Source organism: Lissotriton vulgaris, chromosome 1_1 (genome assembly GCF_964263255.1).
Source record: "Lissotriton vulgaris chromosome 1_1, aLisVul1.2, whole genome shotgun sequence".
NCBI lineage: Eukaryota > Metazoa > Chordata > Amphibia > Caudata > Salamandridae > Lissotriton > Lissotriton vulgaris.
Window position 1 is genome coordinate 378,829,126 of NC_141685.1, and position 20,432 is coordinate 378,849,557.

At 43.8% G+C, this 20,432-nt stretch overlaps 1 protein-coding gene across 1 annotated transcript in view; it reads right to left on the bottom strand.

The window, feature by feature from the left end:
* The window catches only part of CC2D1B (coiled-coil and C2 domain containing 1B), a 555,234-nt gene that overhangs the window by 36,602 nt on the left and 498,200 nt on the right, over positions 1 to 20,432 (bottom strand). Inside the window, exon 20 of the mRNA XM_086925080.1 lies at positions 6,627 to 6,755. Coding sequence (XP_086781206.1) covers positions 6,627 to 6,755 — 129 coding nt within the window. The remainder of the gene's footprint in view (positions 1 to 6,626; positions 6,756 to 20,432) is intronic.

Sequence of the window (20,432 nt, forward strand, 5' to 3'; positions counted from 1 at the left end):
AGGACTGGTGGATAGCTGGCGCTTTGTGCACGCTCAGGCCAAGGATTATACTTTCTTTTCTCACGTCCACCGTTCGTACTCCCGCATAGATCACATTTTTGTTAGCCAGGCCCTCAGGGGAGATATTCGAATGGCTGATATCTTCCCGCTCTCCTTGTCGGACCATAGCTTAGTGGTGCTTGGGTTGCATTGGTCGGTGGGGGCGGCTGGCGGAAGTGGTACTTCCCGGCTGCGTTGGTACGGGATGAGGTGTCCTGTAAGGAGCTGCGAAAGGCTATAGGAGACTTTTTTGCTCTTAACCCACCTTCTGATACGTCAGTGTATACCACATGGGATGCGTGCAAGGCCTCAATACGGGGTACGTGCCTCGCCCTTAACGCAAATCTTAATAAGCTTCGGCGGAAGGAGAGGGAGGCTCTGGAGTCGGAGCTTGCGGCCCTGGAGCAGGCGCATAAGTCGAACCCCTCTAGGGTGACCCTCCGCCCGCTTACGGCGGTACGAGGGAAATTGAAAGCCCACTACAACAACCGGGCTGAATTTTCCCTCCTGCGTCTCAGACGCGTCTCCTACTCCCAGGGAAATAAGGTTGGGCGCCACCTTGCCCGGCAGCTTCGAGATAAGCGCGAGAGGGACTACATCGGGGGCATACAGGACCATACAGGTTCTATTCGACATAAGGATGTAGACAAGGCGGCCATTTTTGGTCGCTTCTACGCGGATCTCTACTCGAGCGACGACCTAGATCCAGAGGCCCAGTCTGCGTTTCTGGGTGGTCTTCCTATCCCACAGGTCTCCAGGGAATGGAACGAGTTGCTGTCTTCCCCCGTTTCTAGGGAGGAGGTACTGGACGCCATTAAGGCTCTGAAACTACACAAGGCCCCCGGTCCTGACGGTTACACAGCCCTGTTTTACAAAACATTCGCATCAGACATCTGCGACTACCTGGTTTCCCTTTTCAACGCGATGGCTTCTGAGGGAAGAACCTCGGACACCATGGCCGAGGCCCTGATCACTATTATCCCCAAACCGGGGAAGGATCTTACCAACTGCGCATCTTATCGGCCGATAGCGCTCCTTAACCTGGACGCTAAGTTGTACTCATCTATTCTTGCTAGCAGGCTGCAGGACTTGATGCCGGTTCTGATCCACCCGGACCAGTCCGGGTTTATAAAAGGTCGACAGACCCACAACAACTTGCGTCGCGTAATCCATTTGATTGAGAAGGCTGAGCCGTTTCGTATACCGGCGGTGTTGGTAGGGCTCGACGCGGAAAAAGCCTTTGATCACGTTGATTGGGGTTTCTTACACCGCACGTTGGTAGCCTTCGGGTTTTCACCCCGATTCATAAGAATTCTTGAGGCCAATTACAGCAGTGCCACCTCTCGGGTGTTGGTTAACGGTCACAGGTCCGGGAGTTTCCACCACTCTCGTGGAACACGTCAGGGCTGTCCAGTCTCGCCACTTCTCTTTGCGCTTAGCATAGAACCGTTGGCATTAGCGATTCAGGAGAACGAGCGGATCTTGGACCTCCCCTTTACGGGTGAGCAGCATAAGATTTCGCTCTTCGCTGATGACGTATTACTGTCAATTCGGGATCCGGCGCGGTCGTTACCCCATATCCATGCAGTGCTCTCTGAGTTTGAAACAGTGGCGGGGTTTAAAGTTAACTTTGATAAGTCATACATTTTGAACTTGACCCCACCGCCTGGAGAGGTACACCAGATCCGGTCGCTTACCCCGCTCTCGTGGTCGACCTCCTCCCTGTTATATTTGGGCGTACAGCTGACTTCTACCATAGGCGCACTGTTTCAGGCCAACTTCCCTCCGATGCTGGCGTCGATACGTGCGGAATTGGAACGATGGAAACCGAAATATATCTTGTGGTTGGGTAGGATTCATGCGCTTAAAATGGTCCTCCTGCCTAAATTCCTGTACCTCTTCCAAGCCCTACCCATTCCGATAGGAGTGGATTACTTCCGTCGGCTTAAGACCTTGATGTTGAAATACGTTTGGCAAGGTGGTCGGGCGCGACTTTCGTATGCGGTTCTCCGACGCCCACGAATGGAGGGGGGGGTGGGGTTCCCGGACATGCACTTGTATTATAAGGCTGCCTAATTGAGAGTCCTGGTGGAATGGTCCCAGCAGCTTTCGGAGAAGCACTGGCTCCATATGGATCGTAGCGTTGCGGGTCGATCCATCTGGGATCTAGCTTGGAAACCTAAGGTGGACCGGCCCAGATAGCGCTCCTTAACCAGGACGCTAAGTTGTACTCATCTATTCTTGCTAGCAGGCTGCAGGACTTGATGCCGGTTCTGATCCACCCGGACCAGTCCGGGTTTATAAAAGGTCGACAGACCCACAACAACTTGCGGCGCGTAATCCATTTGATTGAGAAGGCTGAGCGGTTTCGTATACCGGCGGTGTTGGTAGGGCTCGACGCGGAAAAAGCCTTTGATCGCGTTGTTGGGGTTTCTTACACCGCACGTTGGTAGCCTTCGGGTTTTCACCCCGATTCATAAGAATTCTTGAGGCCAATTACAGCAGTCCCACCTCTCGGGTGTTGGTTAACGGTCACAGGTCCGGGAGTTTCCACCACTCTCGTGGAACACGTCAGGGCTGTCCACTCTCGCCACTTCTCTTTGCGCTTAGCATAGAACCGTTGGCATTAGCGATTCAGGAGAATGAGCGGATCTTGGGCCTCCCCTTTACGGGTGAGCAGCATAAGATTTCGCTCTTCGCTGATGACGTATTACTGTCAATTCGGGATCCGGCGCTGTCGTTACCCCATATCCATACACTGCTCTCCGAGTTTGAAACAGTGGCGGGGTTTAAAGTTAACTTTGATAAGTCATACATTTTGAACTTGACCCTACCGCCTGGAGAGGTACACCAGATTCGGTCGCTTACCCCGCTCTCGTGGTCGACCTCCTCTCTGTTATATTTGGGCGTACGGCTGACCTCTACCATAGGCGCACTGTTTCAGGCCAACTTCCCTCCGATGCTGGCGTCGATACGTGCGGAATTGGAACGATGGAAACCGAAATATATCTCGTGGTTGGGTAGGATTCATGCGCTTAAAATGGTCCTCCTGCCTAAATTCCTGTATCTCTTCCAAGCCCTACCCATTCCGATAAGAGTGGATTACTTCCGTCGGCTTAAGACCTTGATGTTGAAATACGTTTGGCAAGGTGGTCGGGCGCGACTTTCGTATGCGGTTCTCCGGCGCCCACGAATGGAGGGGGGGGGTGGGGTTCCCGGACATGCACTTGTATTATAAGGCTGCCTAATTGAGAGTCCTGGTGGAATGGTCCCAGCAGCTTTCGGAGAAGCACTGGCTCCATATGGATCGTAGCGTTGCGGGTCGATCCATCTGGGATCTAGCTTGGAAACCTAAGGTGGACCGGCCCAGAAACGCGTACATTAGCACCCCCACCAGCACGGTGTTAAAGGTCTGGGACACGGTCAGTAGCGATGATCGGTGGACTACATTCCCGTCCCCGTTCACCCCTATCCCTTTCAACCCGGCCTTCCCTCCGGCATTGACGGAGGGACCCTTTGGTGTCTGGAGGGAGGGTGGCTGTAGGGCCCTCACTCATCTGTTCCACGGTGCCACACCCCTTACTTTCCATAATTGTATGAGGGACTACGGTGTTCTGCCAACCGAACGCTTTCGTCATCTTCAGCTCCTTCATTGGGCGACGTCCCCTGGAGTGGTGGATGCAGCTACTAGACCTTTGACGAAATTTGAAACCTTTATTCTTCGCACATCCACCATGAAGGGGGCGATTTCTTTTTTGTATGGGTTGCTATTGGACACAGCGATGTCCCCTCGACCTCGATATATGGATCACTGGGAGAGTACACTTGGGAGGGACATTTCCGACAGCGACTGGAGTAGCTTATGGCGGGACGTGACGGCACATAATGTGTGTAAATGTGTAGGCATTTATATAGCGTAAATGTGTAGGCATTTATATAGCGCACTGCTACCCGTAGGCGTCCTGGCGCTTCGACCGCCGCGAAACCCTTCCTGGCTTCCCTGAGAGATGGTCCCTTAATGGGTATCTCCAGGGTGAGACCAGGCATCCCCGGCGGTCTGGGGGGCCGTTAGTGAAGATGAGGCAAGCTAATGCCCAGAGTTGCCGAGTGTGATCGCTGATCAGAGTGGGCACCGAGGCGAGAGAATTATCGAGTCCGCTGACCCTGGTCCAGAAACCTGCAGCGCCGGGAATCGAACCCTGGTCCCGGGCCGTCCTCTGCTCTCGGGTCTGCCGCCTCTAACCAGTGAGCCACACTACTTCACAATAATCACTCTACTGATCTCAGAGAGGCTCATATGAAGCTTATATTCGATTGGTATTTGTATCTGTCCAAGTTGCACCGAATATTCCCGACTACCTCAGATAAGTGTTGGCGAGGCTGCAGGATGTTGGGTGACTTCAGCCACAACTGGTGGGATTGCCCCACCATCCGGCCATTTTGGTCCGAGATCCTCTCCCACATCAAAGATGTGCTGGGATACCCACTCCCGGACTCAATGGACTTTGTCTTGTTGGGCCTCAGGGATCCGCAGCTCGAACATCAAACTAGAGCTGATAAGCGCATTATGTGGCTGTGTCTGGGGGCGGCCAAGCTGACTTTGGCAGCCGCTTGGAAAAACCATTTCTTTATGGCATGCACGGCTATGGCGACTACTGAGTATGGAGCGACTTTCAGATATCTTCCTAGGGAACTTTAAAAACGTCATGTTCAATTGGGGCCCCTTGGTAAGGTTTTTGTCACGTGGTTTGCCTTCGGCAGTTTGCCCTTCGGCGTTGCGTGCGCTTCACCTCTTCGGACAATGTAGACTGAAGTTCCGTATCATTAGCACTCCTACTGACTCTGCTGGCTGCCGTCCCTTTTGCTGTACTTTTGGGTTTCTTTTGCAATAATGTTTTTCAGCACCCCCTGTGTGGGGTTATATGGGAGAATGTCGCCTGTTCCTTTTTTCTCCTCTCCCTTCTTTTTGTTCTTTCTTTCTATTCCTTTTTTTTCTACTTTCAACTTTGCAAAATACAAATAAAAATTTTACAAAAAAAATTATTTTAAAAAGTGTGTATATGTTTTGTGGGCCATTTACTTTCAGTATCTTTTTGCCAGGTTTTTAAAATTATTTTTCATGTTATATAACTTTTTTCCTGCTTTTAAATCTGAATCAAAGTGTTTCATTTATTGGGTATTTCAGCCATTTGATTTGGAAGAGAAGACATCTTCAATCTTTTAAAACCCACGTTCTACATATGTGTAACTCTGAATTGCAAGTTCCATATTTTTAGGTTGCAGGTGATGTTAAGTAGAGTTTTGTCCTGTACTTTAAATTTGCAGTTTTTCAACTTAATTTTCTGAATTTTCTCTGAGATTTTTTCCACCTATTTCTTTTGTCATTCTAATACAGACAACACAATAAAGAAAGGTATGCTAAACAGACCCTGCAAGGCAGTGTCAATGGCTACCCCAAGCACAGATGTAGAAGACAGAACAAATATATCATATAATATAATAATCTAACAATCATACCAGATGTTCTATAGAGCCAGACAGCACAATGATGAGGTACATGCCAATAGTGGAGTAATGTTTTGTTATGCATATGATGTGGTTGTGAACCATGTCTGAAAGAAATCCTATGCTAGGGGCACATCCTCATTCTTGTTGGGGAGTCATTCTGTAAGAATCTTATGGTATCAGAATGTTTTTCTACTGTACTTCAAGCCATATTCATATGTAAACAACAAGGACCCCCTGAATGAGAAATAGTGCTATTCTTAGGACAGGGAAAACAAATTGTGTGTATAAAATCCTAGGCAACAGAATAACAACAAGGGAACAAGGTTGCAAAAAAAGAAACATGCAAGAAAACAATCTAATATCAAGCTGGATTCTTATTTATTAAACATACATATTAAAATCAAAAATCATATATCACATAATGTATATCAATTAATACACTATAAAGTTAAAAAACATGTAATGAGAATAAAAAAATCAATTGACAAACATTCGATTAAAAAAGTGGCAGTTAATGAGTTCATTAACTGCCACTTTTTTAATCGAATGTTTGTCAATTGATGTTTTATTCTCATTACATGTTTTTGCTAGAAATGCTGAACAGGGCAAACAGAATTATTGTTTTTTTCTACACTGGATAACCCCTTCAAAGGATGTCTGAGAAGTGACAACAAGAACTGTGCCAAAGTTTAGCTGAAGACAGTATAGATGAAGCACCCTATAAGGTTTTCCATAATATCTTATTACATTCACTATCTGTTTCAAAGAGTAATTTTATTTGTATGATTTAACTTGCATTAAACATTTTCACTGCAAGTTTTAATAGCAAATACCACTATCAAACTCCAATGCACTATCTTTAATGACCTCTTACTGATGAAATGCTGAGTAAATCTAAATTGTGTGAAACCTAAAGTATACCATATTTTGAACAAAGCAAAATCATCAACATGCGAGTAATTATCTTTGCAACTAATATATCATATCATCTTAGTTAAGAACATGCTTGTAGAGACCATTTTATTATTTGCACAGCAACAGACTTAAATGCTAGACTATTTAAAAGTAAAAAGTCCTACCGTAGAAACACTTTGTTCAAGTACAAGCCAACTTTCTGTAACTGTTTGAAGATCTTGGCCACTGAGAGGTTCCCTCAGCCTCACTTTTACCTCTAGTTTCCCACCAGTTGGTTTCCTGCCATCAAAAATCTGAAATAAAATTCATAATGTCTGGATTAATAAATGTTACCCATTACAATAAAACTCAATCTAAATACTCCTAACAGATTCATTCACTTGGAATTTGGTTTCACCACAGGCTGAGGACCTTGAAAATGTTTTCACATTGTACCAAGTCCCCTTAAGTGTCACAGGTCTATAACAAAAGAATTCTTGATGCCATCTACACGTCTTTTGAGCAAGAATGGAAAAGGTGCCAACCTCCACACGGACGTCATTTCCTGGTGTTTATTTTCCATAATGCACTGAGGTGTTTAAGGAGGGACCGAGAGCCACAAAAGCAACAAATGTAGACCATGTCATGGTTACATAGCCTTGTATCTTATTAATTAATGCACTACCTTGTTGGGGGAGGGCAGAAGGGCCACGAGTATTCTGCAGGAAGATTTTCGAACAGTAATATTGTTATTGAATTGAAGTATCTTTTTCTTCTGATGGCTACATCTTCCCACAGATTTCTTACTTTATGAAAGAGTCCCAAAGCAGCACCTCCCTAGTACCAATGAAACGCAGAAATCATACAACGCAGTTCGGGCAAAGCACGGAGTTCTTGAGACACAAGATAGTAATGCTTTGTAAAAGTATGCAAGGATGATCTGAAACTGCCTGGTAGATGTGAGCAACCAGAATATTTCTGGAAAGAACGTGAAAGCAGCCATGGCTCGAATGAATGAGCATGGATGCCCTCCAAAGACTCTTGATTGGTCAGGGCACAGAGCTCATTGGTACAGAGGGTGGCTAAAAGTGAAAACTGCTCTCCTTAAATCCATCAAAGAGCTCATCATCAACACTCTTCACGGCATGTGGTCCCACTCTAGAGATCTAAACAAAACAGAAGTTTCTCTTCCCTGATTGAATTTGGAGGTGGGAAGGTTATGGACGAGCCCACATTAAATGCAGGCACTAAACTGGGTAAGAAGGATGGAAAGGTGTGGAGGACCAACTTATCCAGATGAAAAACTTTGAAGGCAGGACAAACTGAAAGGGCCTGAAGTTCTATATCCCTACATGTAGAAGTAATCATTGCCCACATCACTGATTTCAGAGTTAGAAGTTGAACCAGGCTACTGGGCATTGGAACAAATGGAGATGCCAGCAAGGAAGCCAAAACAAAATTCCTGTTCCACTGAGGAACAATAAAAGGAGTGGGAGGGAACAACTAAAGCACATCTTTCAGAAAATGAGCTACCAGCGGTGAGAAACCGGGATGGTTGGTCATGAAGACTCATATTTAGAGAAAGCTACCAGTATACGATTAACTGTAGATACTGCTAGGCAAACTGTAAAAGGAATAATGCTTTGCAACTCACAATATTGCACAAATTTGTTCCAGGAACTTGTGTCAATGAATTTGGTGACATTCTTCCTGGACGCCAAAATAATATATGTAAACTCATCAGGAAGATAAAAGATTTCTAGCAGGTACAGCTAAATATCCACATGTGCAGTGTCTGGGAACTGTGGTGGAGAACTGGACTATTCTGTAGCAAGAGTAGGGTTGTTCTGTGTGGGATGAGAACAGTGGGGGCAACAGATCGGCATGTCAGATCCTGCTATGAAGTGATTAGAACAAATAATTCAATAAAAACTTTATTTCGGTCAATATGATCTTAAAAGTGCAAACACAATACATACAAATACATTTAGAACTACAGAAAAAATCGATTGCATGTAGTTTAAGACAAATGATAAAAACAAAAGTAGACACTGCTGACACACGTGTGAAGCTGATAATTTCCAAGCTCAGTTTTAAGATGCCCTCTATCCTGATTACTTAACCAAAAAAAGTGAAGGCAGCGGAAATGATGGTGGGTTATTCAAAGCAGGGGACATGGATTCACTTTTGAAAGTGCATAGTGCAAATAAATAAATTATTTAGATAAAAACAATTATCATAAAAAGATGACCGCTAGTATTACCACTAGTTGTTTGCGACAATTGGCATGACCTAACACTGGGGACCCCACAATACAGGCTACTTCAGCATGGGATTGTCACAACAATGATGGTAGTAGACTAGTAAACTACTCAAAGCAGGAAACAGTACTGACATTTAAAAAACATTAGGAGCATATAAAAAATATACACACATTAAAAGACAAAGAAGAAAAAAAACAATTTTTCCTATAGCATAATTGGAAAAAATTACACACATAGCTCAGGTACAGCTAGTTGTTTAAAAATAAGACCGACGTTTGAAGATGTCAAGGGTGGCCATAGGTGGATATTTTTTCCAGGTATTTGGTGATAAGAAGGTGTCCTCGAGGGTGCCCTGGTTTATTTCTTGCAGAATCATTGTCTTAACTATTTAAGGATAGTTTTAAGAATATTCTGCGGGTACACCACATAGAAAATAGAAAACATGCAACTGAGTATACAATCGGGATACTACAATCGCATTTCAGTATCTTGAAAGCCTCAGAGCAGCGCCAAATTCCAAGGTTTCTATAAATCTGCACCAACCATCGTTTTCTTGCCTTGTGATAACCAGAACAGCTAAAAAACACGTGGAGGACTGACTCTGCGGGGCAGTCACATGCTGGGCAATTCAGGACTTGCGGACCCCCCCCACTTGTGTGTAAAAGACAGTAGAGGCAAGACCCTGTGTCTAAACTGAAGAAAAAGCGTTCTAGCAGCTGCCGGCTTGATGTCATCCAGGGCCGGCTCAAGGCTGTACCTGTCTTTGATTTCTAGAAAGGCTGAGGTTAATTTGCCTACTTGAGGGTTACTATAAAGCTCTGCTAGTTTATACTCCCCATAATGGGCCTTTAATAATTTCCTGGGAAGTGAGGTGCAAGCGAGATCCGGGTCAGCCCCGAGTTCCCCCAGCCCCATAGAAGCTAGTGTGTGTTTACTCTTCCATACCTATCGAATCATTCTCCGATTGCCAGTTGTTTCTGATATAATTCTCCACCAGATCAGTTGAGGGCACACTCTCAGGGGTATACAGCTTAGTGTAGTAATCAGCGAATTGCTGCAGTATCTTATCAGGTCGAGTATAAATAGTACCTTCTGTTCCTTTTATACTCTTAGAGAGGTGGCTCGTTCGTCGGCTATTTTATAGGCAAGTATCTTTCCTATTCTGTCACCGCTCTCATACTGTGTAATTTTATATTTGTGTAGTTTAGCAGTAACTTTATCTCTTGAGAATTTTTTAGTCTCGCAGCGCAGCGTAGTTATTTTAAGTTCAAGTCTGTCCTTGTTTAAATTATTAGGGGCTCCTGCACTTTCTTTTCTAGCAATCTCGGCCAGGTGTTCTTCTAGCCCTCTAATTCCTGAAATTAAGCATTGAGTCTCTGTTTTCTGATTGAAATTCTGCTGTATAATATATTGCTGTGCAAATCCTCTAATACTGGCCTTACAACAGTCCCAAACTAAAGTGATTTTAGTCGAATCAATATTAAACTCTAAAAATTCCTTTATGTGAGCTTTCAGTAAAGGAATGAACGTGTTATCAGATAAGAGGTGTCTGGGAAAAGAAAATAGCCTGGGTTCTTTCTTAAGACTATACTGAGGTAGAATTAAAATTAGCCATCTTCTCCCTCCCATCTGGAAAGGCTGCCGGAGATGACACCCTCCCTATTGAAATTTATAAATTATGCTGGAAAGAACTCGTGCCTGTACTTTGTTTGGTTATTAATCAGATTGTTACAGATGATGGGGCCCCGTCATCTTGGAACACCGCCAAAATTATATTTTTCTTAAAAAAGAATAAAACTCCTACGGAATGCGGATCTTACCGTCCAATCTCTTTGATTAATGCTGATGCCAAGGTGTTTGCCAAATTACTAGCCTTGAGACTGTCCCCTATTATGCCGAGGTTGGTTAGCAAACATCAGCATGGTTTTGTAACAGGTAGAGATACGACGCAGCATGTAAATACGGCCATCACAGTGCTTGACATGGCCGCAGTTAACTCCACCCCACTCGGTATTATACTACTTGACGCTGAAAAAGCTTTTGACCGAGTGGGGTGGGATTACCTGTGGTCAGTTTTGAAAGCAATGGGGCTTAAAAGCAAGTTCATTACAAAGATAAAAGCACTTTACTATTTACCTAATGCATTAATTGGATACAACTGCCTACTCTCTACCAAATTTCCCATAAGAAGAGGAACTCGGCAGGGTTGCCCTTTATCACCCCTTTTATTTGCCCTCTCTATGGAACCTTTTATTAACGCCATACAGCTTCAAATTATGATAAAACCATTTACATTTGGGGCAAACTCTCTTAAAATAACAGCATACGCCGATGATCTGGCAATCTATACAAGCGATGTGACTGAATCCATGTTAGGTATAGTTAAAGAGGCAGAAATCTTTGGAAAAGTTTCGGGGTATAAGCTAAACCTAGACAAAACCCAAATTATAGCCAACTATAAACCGCCAATACCTGTGATGGGAGTATGCTATGCTGCTACTTACCTATGCATTAAGCTAACATCTAATATAAGGGAAATTATTTTACTGAACTATGATGCTTTATTAAAAGAAACTGAGGCCCTCCTTAAAAAATGGCATAAGGTACCTTTAAATCTTATCAGGAGAATCAACCTTATTAAAATGAACATTTATCTATACTTATTTAGATGAATACCGCTGAAAATAAACACAGTCTTTTTAAGAAAACTAGATGGCATATTGGGCAGCTTCATTTGGGGTTATAAAAAGAACCGAAGAGCACTCTCCTCTCTGAAACTCCCATTTATAAAAGGAGGGCTTAATTTCCCAGATTTCCGATTATATTATTTTGCATCATTTTTGGGGCGGCTACAGAGCTTGTTTAATTCCAGCAACCCATATTTTTTCCATCAATTTATGTTGGGGCCAGATTGCTTGCAGTTTTTGGCTAGAAGTAATGACCCAAACTACTTCAAAAGAGTGAGGTTCAAGACCGCAAAGAACATGATTAACATTTGGAGGATACTTATGAATCAGAATAAGCTATCATTTTATCATCCTCTTTTAAGTCTATGGAACAACCCAGGTTTACTTAGCATTTTTTTCGACTCTGGGTGTAAAATATGGGCGAGTCAAGGTATATTGAAACTTGGGGATCTTTACGGCTCCTCAGGTTTTTTGGAGTTCGAAACATTAAGGTTATTATATAAACTACCAGAACACACTTATTTTAAATATGTACAAATTTGTGATTTTCTTGTAAGAAAATTAAAACTGAACGAGATTCTGGATTCGGATTTCTGGCAATGCTAGTACAAGGGAGAGGAAAACCAAAAAGTAACTATTAGCGAGGGATATAAGTGCCTTACTGAAAATAAACAAGATGAGTGTCCAAAAATAGCAGAGAAATAGGCCTTATGCTTTCCCATAGGTATCACCTCGAATGAAATATCATACTCTTTAAAGAAAATTGATACGCTAGTCTACTCTTCAAGTTTAAAACTGCAAGCATATAAAACAATATGCCAACTTTATCACACTCCTCTACAAATAAGCAAATGGTCCCCGAATAATGCCCTTAATGATCGAACCAAATGCCCAAAATGCGGTAGGGTGTTGAAATATCGATTACAAAAACATAGTTGATATAAATATAGTTGTAAAAATATTGTTTACAAAAATATCGACACCCTATACTTAAACAGGTAAGTACATAAATATCTACTCCTAAATATCGTTGTAATAAATATAGATGTAAAAAATATCGACTTTTTAAATTAATTAAAATTACATTAAATAAGAAATAAATATAAGTACTATTAACAAAATAGATTACATTACTTAAAAGTATTGAAAACAAATTAACTACACGTTTTCATTATAAACTTAATAAATGTGTACATATACATATATTTAACACATTACTTTATATAACAACAATAATACATACATATAATTAAAATATACAATATATTATTAGTTAAAACATTTGATAGCGTAGGTGTAAAAATTACTATTCCCACTCCAGAGGGTGCAACAGTAGGGAAAGCGTTGGATAGCGTAGGGGTATAAATTACTAATCCCACTCCAGAGGGTGCAACAGTAGGGAAAGCGTTGGATAGCGTAGGGGTAAAAATTACTATTCCCACTCCAGAGGGTGCAACAGTAGAGAAAGCGTTGGATAGCGTAGGGGTAAAAATTACTATTCCCACTCCAGAGGGTGCAACAGTAGGGAAAGCGTTGGATAGCGTAGGGGGTAAAAATTACTATTCCCAATCCAGAGGGTGCAACAGTAGTGAAGCGTTGGATAGCGTAGGGGTAAAAATTACTATTCCCACTCCAGAGGGTGCAACAGTAGGGAAAGCGTTGGATAGCGTAGGGGTAAAAATTACTAAATGTATTTACTCATTTATAAAATAACAAATCTTTATTTTTATTTAATTAATCATTAATTAAATAATTATTCAATTAAAATGTAATTAATTCACTACATTTTCACTAAAAAATTCCAGTACACACAGCTAAAATTAATTAAACTATTAACAATTAATTACGTAATTATAAATCAATTAACTAATTGAAATTAATTAACTATTATTTATTACACTATTTATAATCATTTAAAACATTAATCTAAGTGTAGGTGTAAAAATTACTAAATGTATTTACTCATTTATAAAATAACAAATCTTTATTTTTATTTAATTAATCATTAATTAAATAATTATTCAATTAAAATGTAATTAATTCACTACATTTTCACTAAACGATTCCAGTACACACAGCTAAAACTAATTAAACTATTAACATAATTAATTACATAATTATAAATCAATTAACTAATTGAAATTAATTAACTATTATTTATTACACTATTTATAATCATTTAAAACATTAATTAATCTATTATTTAATTATATTTAAATGACTTCCCACCCTACTCCCCTATAAACCCACAACCCGCTACGGAACTATTAACACTAAATTCAACATAAAATACATTATTAACTAATAAAATACTACAAAAAAATAACACTTTGACAACAAATACTCATTAAAAACACTACATTACTTATAATTATTTAAAAAACAATATTTTTGTATACTATGTTTTTGTAAACGATATTTATTACAACTATATTAATGTAATCGATATTACTTACCCGTCTGTCGATATTCTGGTCAAACTATATTTTTGTCATCGATATTTCTTCCTGTAGATATTTTTGCGGCGATATTTAGGTTAGCCGATATTTTTACGACGATATTCCCGCTCAGTACCCCATAATGCCACCTACAGGCTGCTGATCTAGAACACATGTTGGTCCTTTGTCCTGCGCTAGTTGCGTTCTGGGACAGTATAGGAAAGATACTGAGATTGAAATTGTTAATTGATGCACCTTTAACATCTGAAATGATTCTGTTATGTATACAGCCCAATCCTACACTTTTTCAAGATCTAATTTTTATTGTGCTGGCATGTGCAAGGCTAGTCCTGGCTAGATCTTGGATAGCTGATCAAGCACCTAATGCGAATGAATGGTGGTGGTATGAAGCTATCTCTAGCCAGAAAAAGAGGAGTGAAAGCAATGATTAAAGTAAAGAGAATATGGGGAGGCATGTTTTATACATCCGAAACTAACTAACTTGATTTGAAGCTGTGTCTAACTCTAATTTAGATAAGATTGTATTTATTTGTGTAAATCCTTCCTGTATTGTATTTATTTGCCCGTCTGAGTGTTGTTTATTATTTACAAGTTTTGGTTAACTGCTTTTTGTAATATTTCTGTAGACACTGGAAGTTATGTACAACAAAATTCTGATTATTCTGTTTAAATCTGCCTGTGATACCCACAAATAAAAAGGTATAAAAAAAATTAAAAAAAGAAGCTAGTGTGTGTTTAATATACACAAGCCATAGCAGTTTGGCTGCCCCCGCAGGTTCATCACTTCTTTTAATTCCTTCCTGTATGCTAGAGGTTCTGGGGTAACCCACAAGCGACGCCAATATAATAAAGGTCTAAGGATGGATTCATCGCCGATTGCCCTAACACCTAGATTTAATCGGAGCGGAGATAACGGGGTGCTCTGTGGGAGATTTAACAACTGTCTGAGAAAGTTGTTCTCTGTCTGGGTTAAGTGCTCCGAACTACAGTGGCCCCACAGTTCTGCGCCATATAGCGCCCCTCCCCGGGCTTGGACCTTATAGATTTCGATGGCAGGGCTCACTGGTTTCTGGCTGGACTTACAGAAAACCTTCATGATACCACCTGACAATAGCGCCAATTTTAGAGATGATTTTTAAATTTGTACCCCCTAGTGCACATAGTCTCTGTGATTGTAATGCCGAGATAATCGAAAGAGGAAACTCTCTCTCTCTCGAGGGGTTTACATTTAGGGACGGGTTTGCTCGTGTGCTTTTGGGCTGTTAAACGCCATGAATTTGGTTTTCTGTAGGTTAATTTGTAATCCTCGTTCACTACAGAATGCTTCAAATCTATAAAGTACCCTCTGGATCCCCATAGGTGATTTAGATACTAATAAAGTGTCATCGACAAACATCATTGCCGGGATTGTGCACGAGGCCAGCTTGGGTGCACCAAGATCTTTCTCTGCAAGTAAATAATCTATTATGCTGTTTATGTATAGACTAAAGAGAGTAGGGGCAAGCATGCAGCCCTGTCGAACACTGCGTTTAATCGGGATGGGTGCGGTTAGTTTTCCATCCTTACCAAACCTAATTTTGGTGAAATTTTCCTCATGCAGCCGCTTTATGAGTTGGGATAAATATGCTGGAATACCCATCTCGTGGAGGACTGCCCATAACTTTTCCCTTGGGACCAAATCAAAGGCTGACCTCAGGTCTACAAATATTAAGTAGAAGCTGCCACCCTCTAGACACACGGTCTTCCAGTGTAATAGTTGTAGCGTGAGTATTTGCTCCAAAGTAGACAGTTTTTCTCTAAACCCTGCCATGTAGGGGAGTGAGTATCTTCCGTTCCTCCATCCAAGTTTTTAACCGAAACAGCAGCACCCGCACAATTTTTGTTTGCATAATGTCTATGAGGATGATCGGCCTATAATTGGTTGGTAATAGCGGTTAACCTTTTTTATAAATGGGGATTACTTCGGCTCCGGCCCAGCTGGGGGGAATCTTCATGCCTTGAAAGCATTGAATAACACCAAAAGGGATGGTGCCCATACAGATGGTTCACTGTGAAAAAGATCCCCAGGGATTTTATCTAATCCAGGTGCTTTACCTGGAGCTATTTTAGAGAGGGCTCCCCTAATCTCATTTAAACTTATGCTAGGGCTATCGTCATAGTGTTCAGTGGTTCCCCCCAAGTTGGAAGGATAGTCAGTGCCCCCAGGGCATCCCTCAGTTATCTCATCGTTCGATATATCTCCCTTGGAGTAGAGAGATTCAAAATGTTCCCGCCAGACCTCTGCTTCCAGATTCGGCTCTATCAGTGATTTAGCGCCGGAGCTACCTGTATTGACAACTTTCCAAAAAGTCCTCATATCCCTAGATCCCAAGGAGCTTCCCAAAGTATCCCACTTGCCCATTTCCCACCATTTTTTAGCTTCAATAATGGCGGCCTTATAGGCCGTCCTTGCAGTTTTAATTAGTGGACGATTATTGGCCTTGATGGACAGTGCCAGAGATCTTTTGGCATTGCGACAATGTTCATTGTACCAGGGATGGGGGGGTTTCCTATTTGGCCGAGTCGTTTTTTTAGGATAAAAGAAGTCTAATGTGACTTCTCCTAACCTGCCATGGTTCATTGTAACCATCTTGGAGTTGGAGAGACCTCGCGCCATTGAAGAACCCTCACAGCAGACCCAGAAGCAAGAAGGCATCCTGGTTCACCGACGAACTCAAGGACTCCAAGAAGACCTGCCGCACCCTCGAGAAAGCCGGGCTCCTCGACCAGACCACAGACAACATGACCGCCCTCAAACACGCCACCCGCAAGCACCACCAGCTCATCCGCACCACCAAGTAGAAATCACTGAAGGAACGACTGGACAACAACGCCCACGACAGCAAGGAACTCTTCACCATCGTCAAGGAGTTCTCCAACCCCAGCACCGGCCACAACAACATCACTCCGTCACAAGATCTCTGCGACTCCCTCGCCTCGTTCTTCCACCGCAAGATCACCGACATCCACAACAGCTTCGTCGCACCATCCACGCACCCAACCGTCGAACCAACGCCCCCCACCGCCACCATCCGCACCTGGACCACGGTGACCACCGAAGACGCAGCCCGCACGATGAACACCATCCACTCCGGATCTCCAACCGACCCCGGCCCCCACCAGGTCTTCAACAAGGCCGACTCCACCATCGCACCCCAACTCCGGAACATTATCAACACATCCTTCAACACCGCCACCTTCCCGGAGAGCTGGAAGCATGCCAAGCTCAGTGCCCTACTGAAGAATCCAACAGCGGACCCCACCGACCTCAAAAACTTCCGCCCCATCTCGCTCCTCCCTTTTCCTTCTAAAGTCATCGAGAAGATCGTCAACAGACAGCTTGCCGCCTTCCTCGAGACGAACGGATCCCTCCACCCCTCACAGTCCGGTTTCAGAGCCAACCACAGCACCGAGACCGCCCTCATCGCAGCCACCGACGACATCCGAGCCCTGCTCGACAACGGGGAAACAGCGGCACTCATCCTCCTGGACCTCTCTGCAGCGTTCAACACTGTTTGCCACCGCACACTAGTTCAGCGCCTCAGCAACATCGGCATCCAAGAGAAGGAACTGGAGTGGATCATCTCGTTCCTCGCTGGAAGAACACAGAAGAACACAGAGAGTCCACCTCCCCCCGTTTCGTTCCGAGGCTACCGAAGTCATCTGCGGCCTACCGCAAGGATCATCACTCAGCCCCACCCTCTTCAACATCTACATGAGACCTCTTGCAGCCATCGCACGCCAACACAACCTCAAAATCATCTCCTACGCCAACGACACCCAGCGGATCCTCTCCCTCACCAGAGACCCTGACACCGCCAGAGCCAACCTGCACGAAGGGATGAAAGACGTCGCCGACTGGATGAAGAACAGCCGCCTGAAACTGAACTCAGACAAGACGGAAGTCCTCATCCTGGGACCATCACCCTCCACTTGGGACGACTCCTGGTGGCCCCCCGCCCTGGGCACCACACCCAAGCCAACAGACCACGCACGCAACCTGGGCTTCATCCTGGACTCCTCACTCTCGATGACCAGACAAGTCAACGCAGTCTCCTCATCGTGCTTTCACACCCTGCGCATGCTTCGCAAGATATTCCGATGAATCCCGACGGAAACCAGGAAGACAATCACCCACAGCCAAGCTACAGAAAAGACTCAAACGCATCCAGAACGCCTCCGCACGACTCATCCTGGACATCCCCTGACGCAGCCACATCTCCGGCCACCTGAGAAACCTGCACTGGCTCCCCGTCAACAAGAGGATCACGTTCCGGCTCCTCACCCACGCACACAAGTCTCTCCACAACTTGGGCCCCAAGTACCTCAACGACCGCCTAACCTTCTACACGCCCACCCGCCAGCTACGGTCTACCAGCCTCGCCCTCGCCGCCGTACCACGCATCCGAAGAGCCACCGCCAGAGGAAGATCCTTCTCCTAACTGGCGGCCAAGACATGGAACTCCCTCCCCATCCACCTTCGGCTGACCCAGGACCACCTCGCCTTCAGGAGACAACTCAAGACCTGGCTGTTCGAGCAGTAGCGGACCCTTTCCCCCAAGCGCCTTGAGACCCTTCCGGGTGAGTAGTGCGCTATACAAATGTTATGATTGATTGATTGATTCTATACTATTCCCATGGTGAGATATTGAGTTAGATGCTGTCAGAAGCAGGGCTTCATATACAGTGCTGAGTTTATCTTGTTATCTCTTCTCCTGCAGTTTGAAAGTGTCAACCTGTCATCAGTAGGATTATCAATATTTGGGACTCTCCCGGGATTAAGTTCATGTCGTTCAAGTACTAGAGCATAATGGTCACTATCGAGCCGTGGAATAACCTTAAAATCAATTATCCTGTCCCAGGATTTGGAGTCAATTAAGATATAATCTAATAAAGAGCCTCGCTCATTTCTATGGAAGGTATAACTGCTCGATGTATCAGACAGGGTTCTACCGTTGCAAGCTCGTAAGGAGTGTTTCAGAACAAGGCAGTTCATCTAGATCACCAGGGGGCACCATTTTTTTAACTGGTGGACACCTAGTCTCCGGGATTGTCCAAAATGTATCCTCATCATACAGGCTATCCTGGAGCATTCCCTCTAGTGGCTCAAACTGACAATTGAATTCCCCTCCTAGGATCACTCTATGTTTATCTGCAATAGTAGCTAAAAAAGTAGTTAGTTCTTCCAGCGTTTTAGACTCCTTACCCTGTATGGCTGGTCTGGAGTACACATTTAGGAGCGCTACAGAAATCTTTGATGGAAAAAACAGTACAACACACAGAATATGATTGGATGCTGTGCCAATCTGCTTCGCCTACAGCCTAAGTGGACTCCCACCCATATGCTAAGGCCTCCCGATGGTCTCCCTTTTCCTCCTGATGTTGCTGGAATACTAAAGGTGGCAAAAACCAATTTGGAAATGTCCCCTCCGGCCCACGTCTCCTGGAACATGCAGATCTCATGTTGTTTAATAAAGATGCCCCAGTTCGGGTCATCTAACTTGTTGTTCAGATCCTCAATAGGACCCTTGCCTTTGGGCGATTGGGGCAGTTCGATTTGTGGGCCACTAGAGGGGCCATCAACGGATTTCTAAAATTACTTACTATGCAGTCTCCATGCAAATCCTTGTGTCGCCTGCATATCCAGCCCACCCTGCGTGTGGTTAAAATCTCTTCCACATGGTCGTAACTAAAGTGCCTGTGGTTTGCAAGCCAATGGATACATTTATTCTTTAATTCTTAGTGGGATTCATAATGGTCCTTTCTAAGTTCAGGGATGCCTGCAAGGATAAGTACGTAAGGGGTTGATGCAGGAGGTAGACTTATGACTGGGGGAGGAACGAGGCCATTGGCGGGTTCTATGCATGTGGGGGTGCCTGCCCCTACCTGCTGTATTTTTGTTTGCCATTGTCCTCTAGATTTATGGAGTAAAGGTGGACAATTGGCTTGATTAGATGTAGGAGTTGGAGGCCTTACAATACTGTCTCGAGTGGCAGCCTCTAATGTGTGTGTCTCCCTATTTAGTGCTAGTAGCGGAGGTTGCTGACTGGACTTAGGGTCTGGAATGGCCAATGCAATACTTGCAGTGGACTGGTCTCTTATTCTACTTTCAGGACCAGCGTTACAGTGAGTTACCCCCCTAGTGCTTGTACAGTCAATAAAAAGTACAGTCAACCTTTCGACCCTCTCTTGTAATGGTCTGAGTTCATCCTGGACTAAATCCCACATTTGGATCTGCAAATCCACCACTAGCTTTGTGTCCCACACTGGCTGATCGTTTGTGGTTTCTGTGCTGTCTTCTGGATCACCATTCCCAGATTTCCCATTATCAGAAATCGCTCCTTCAGGCTTCTTCCTTCTTACTGCTGGTCTCGCTTTGGGTTTGGGTTTCCCTTTTTTGCCCGATTGGTTAGATGTGACAGCCCTAGATTGCTTGGGGTTAACTACTTCAGTTATTGATGTTTGGTCACTGGGAGAATCAGTTATCAAGACCCCTATAATTTGTGAGGTGCTAGGGTCAGTCGTTGCGATTTCTAGGTTTG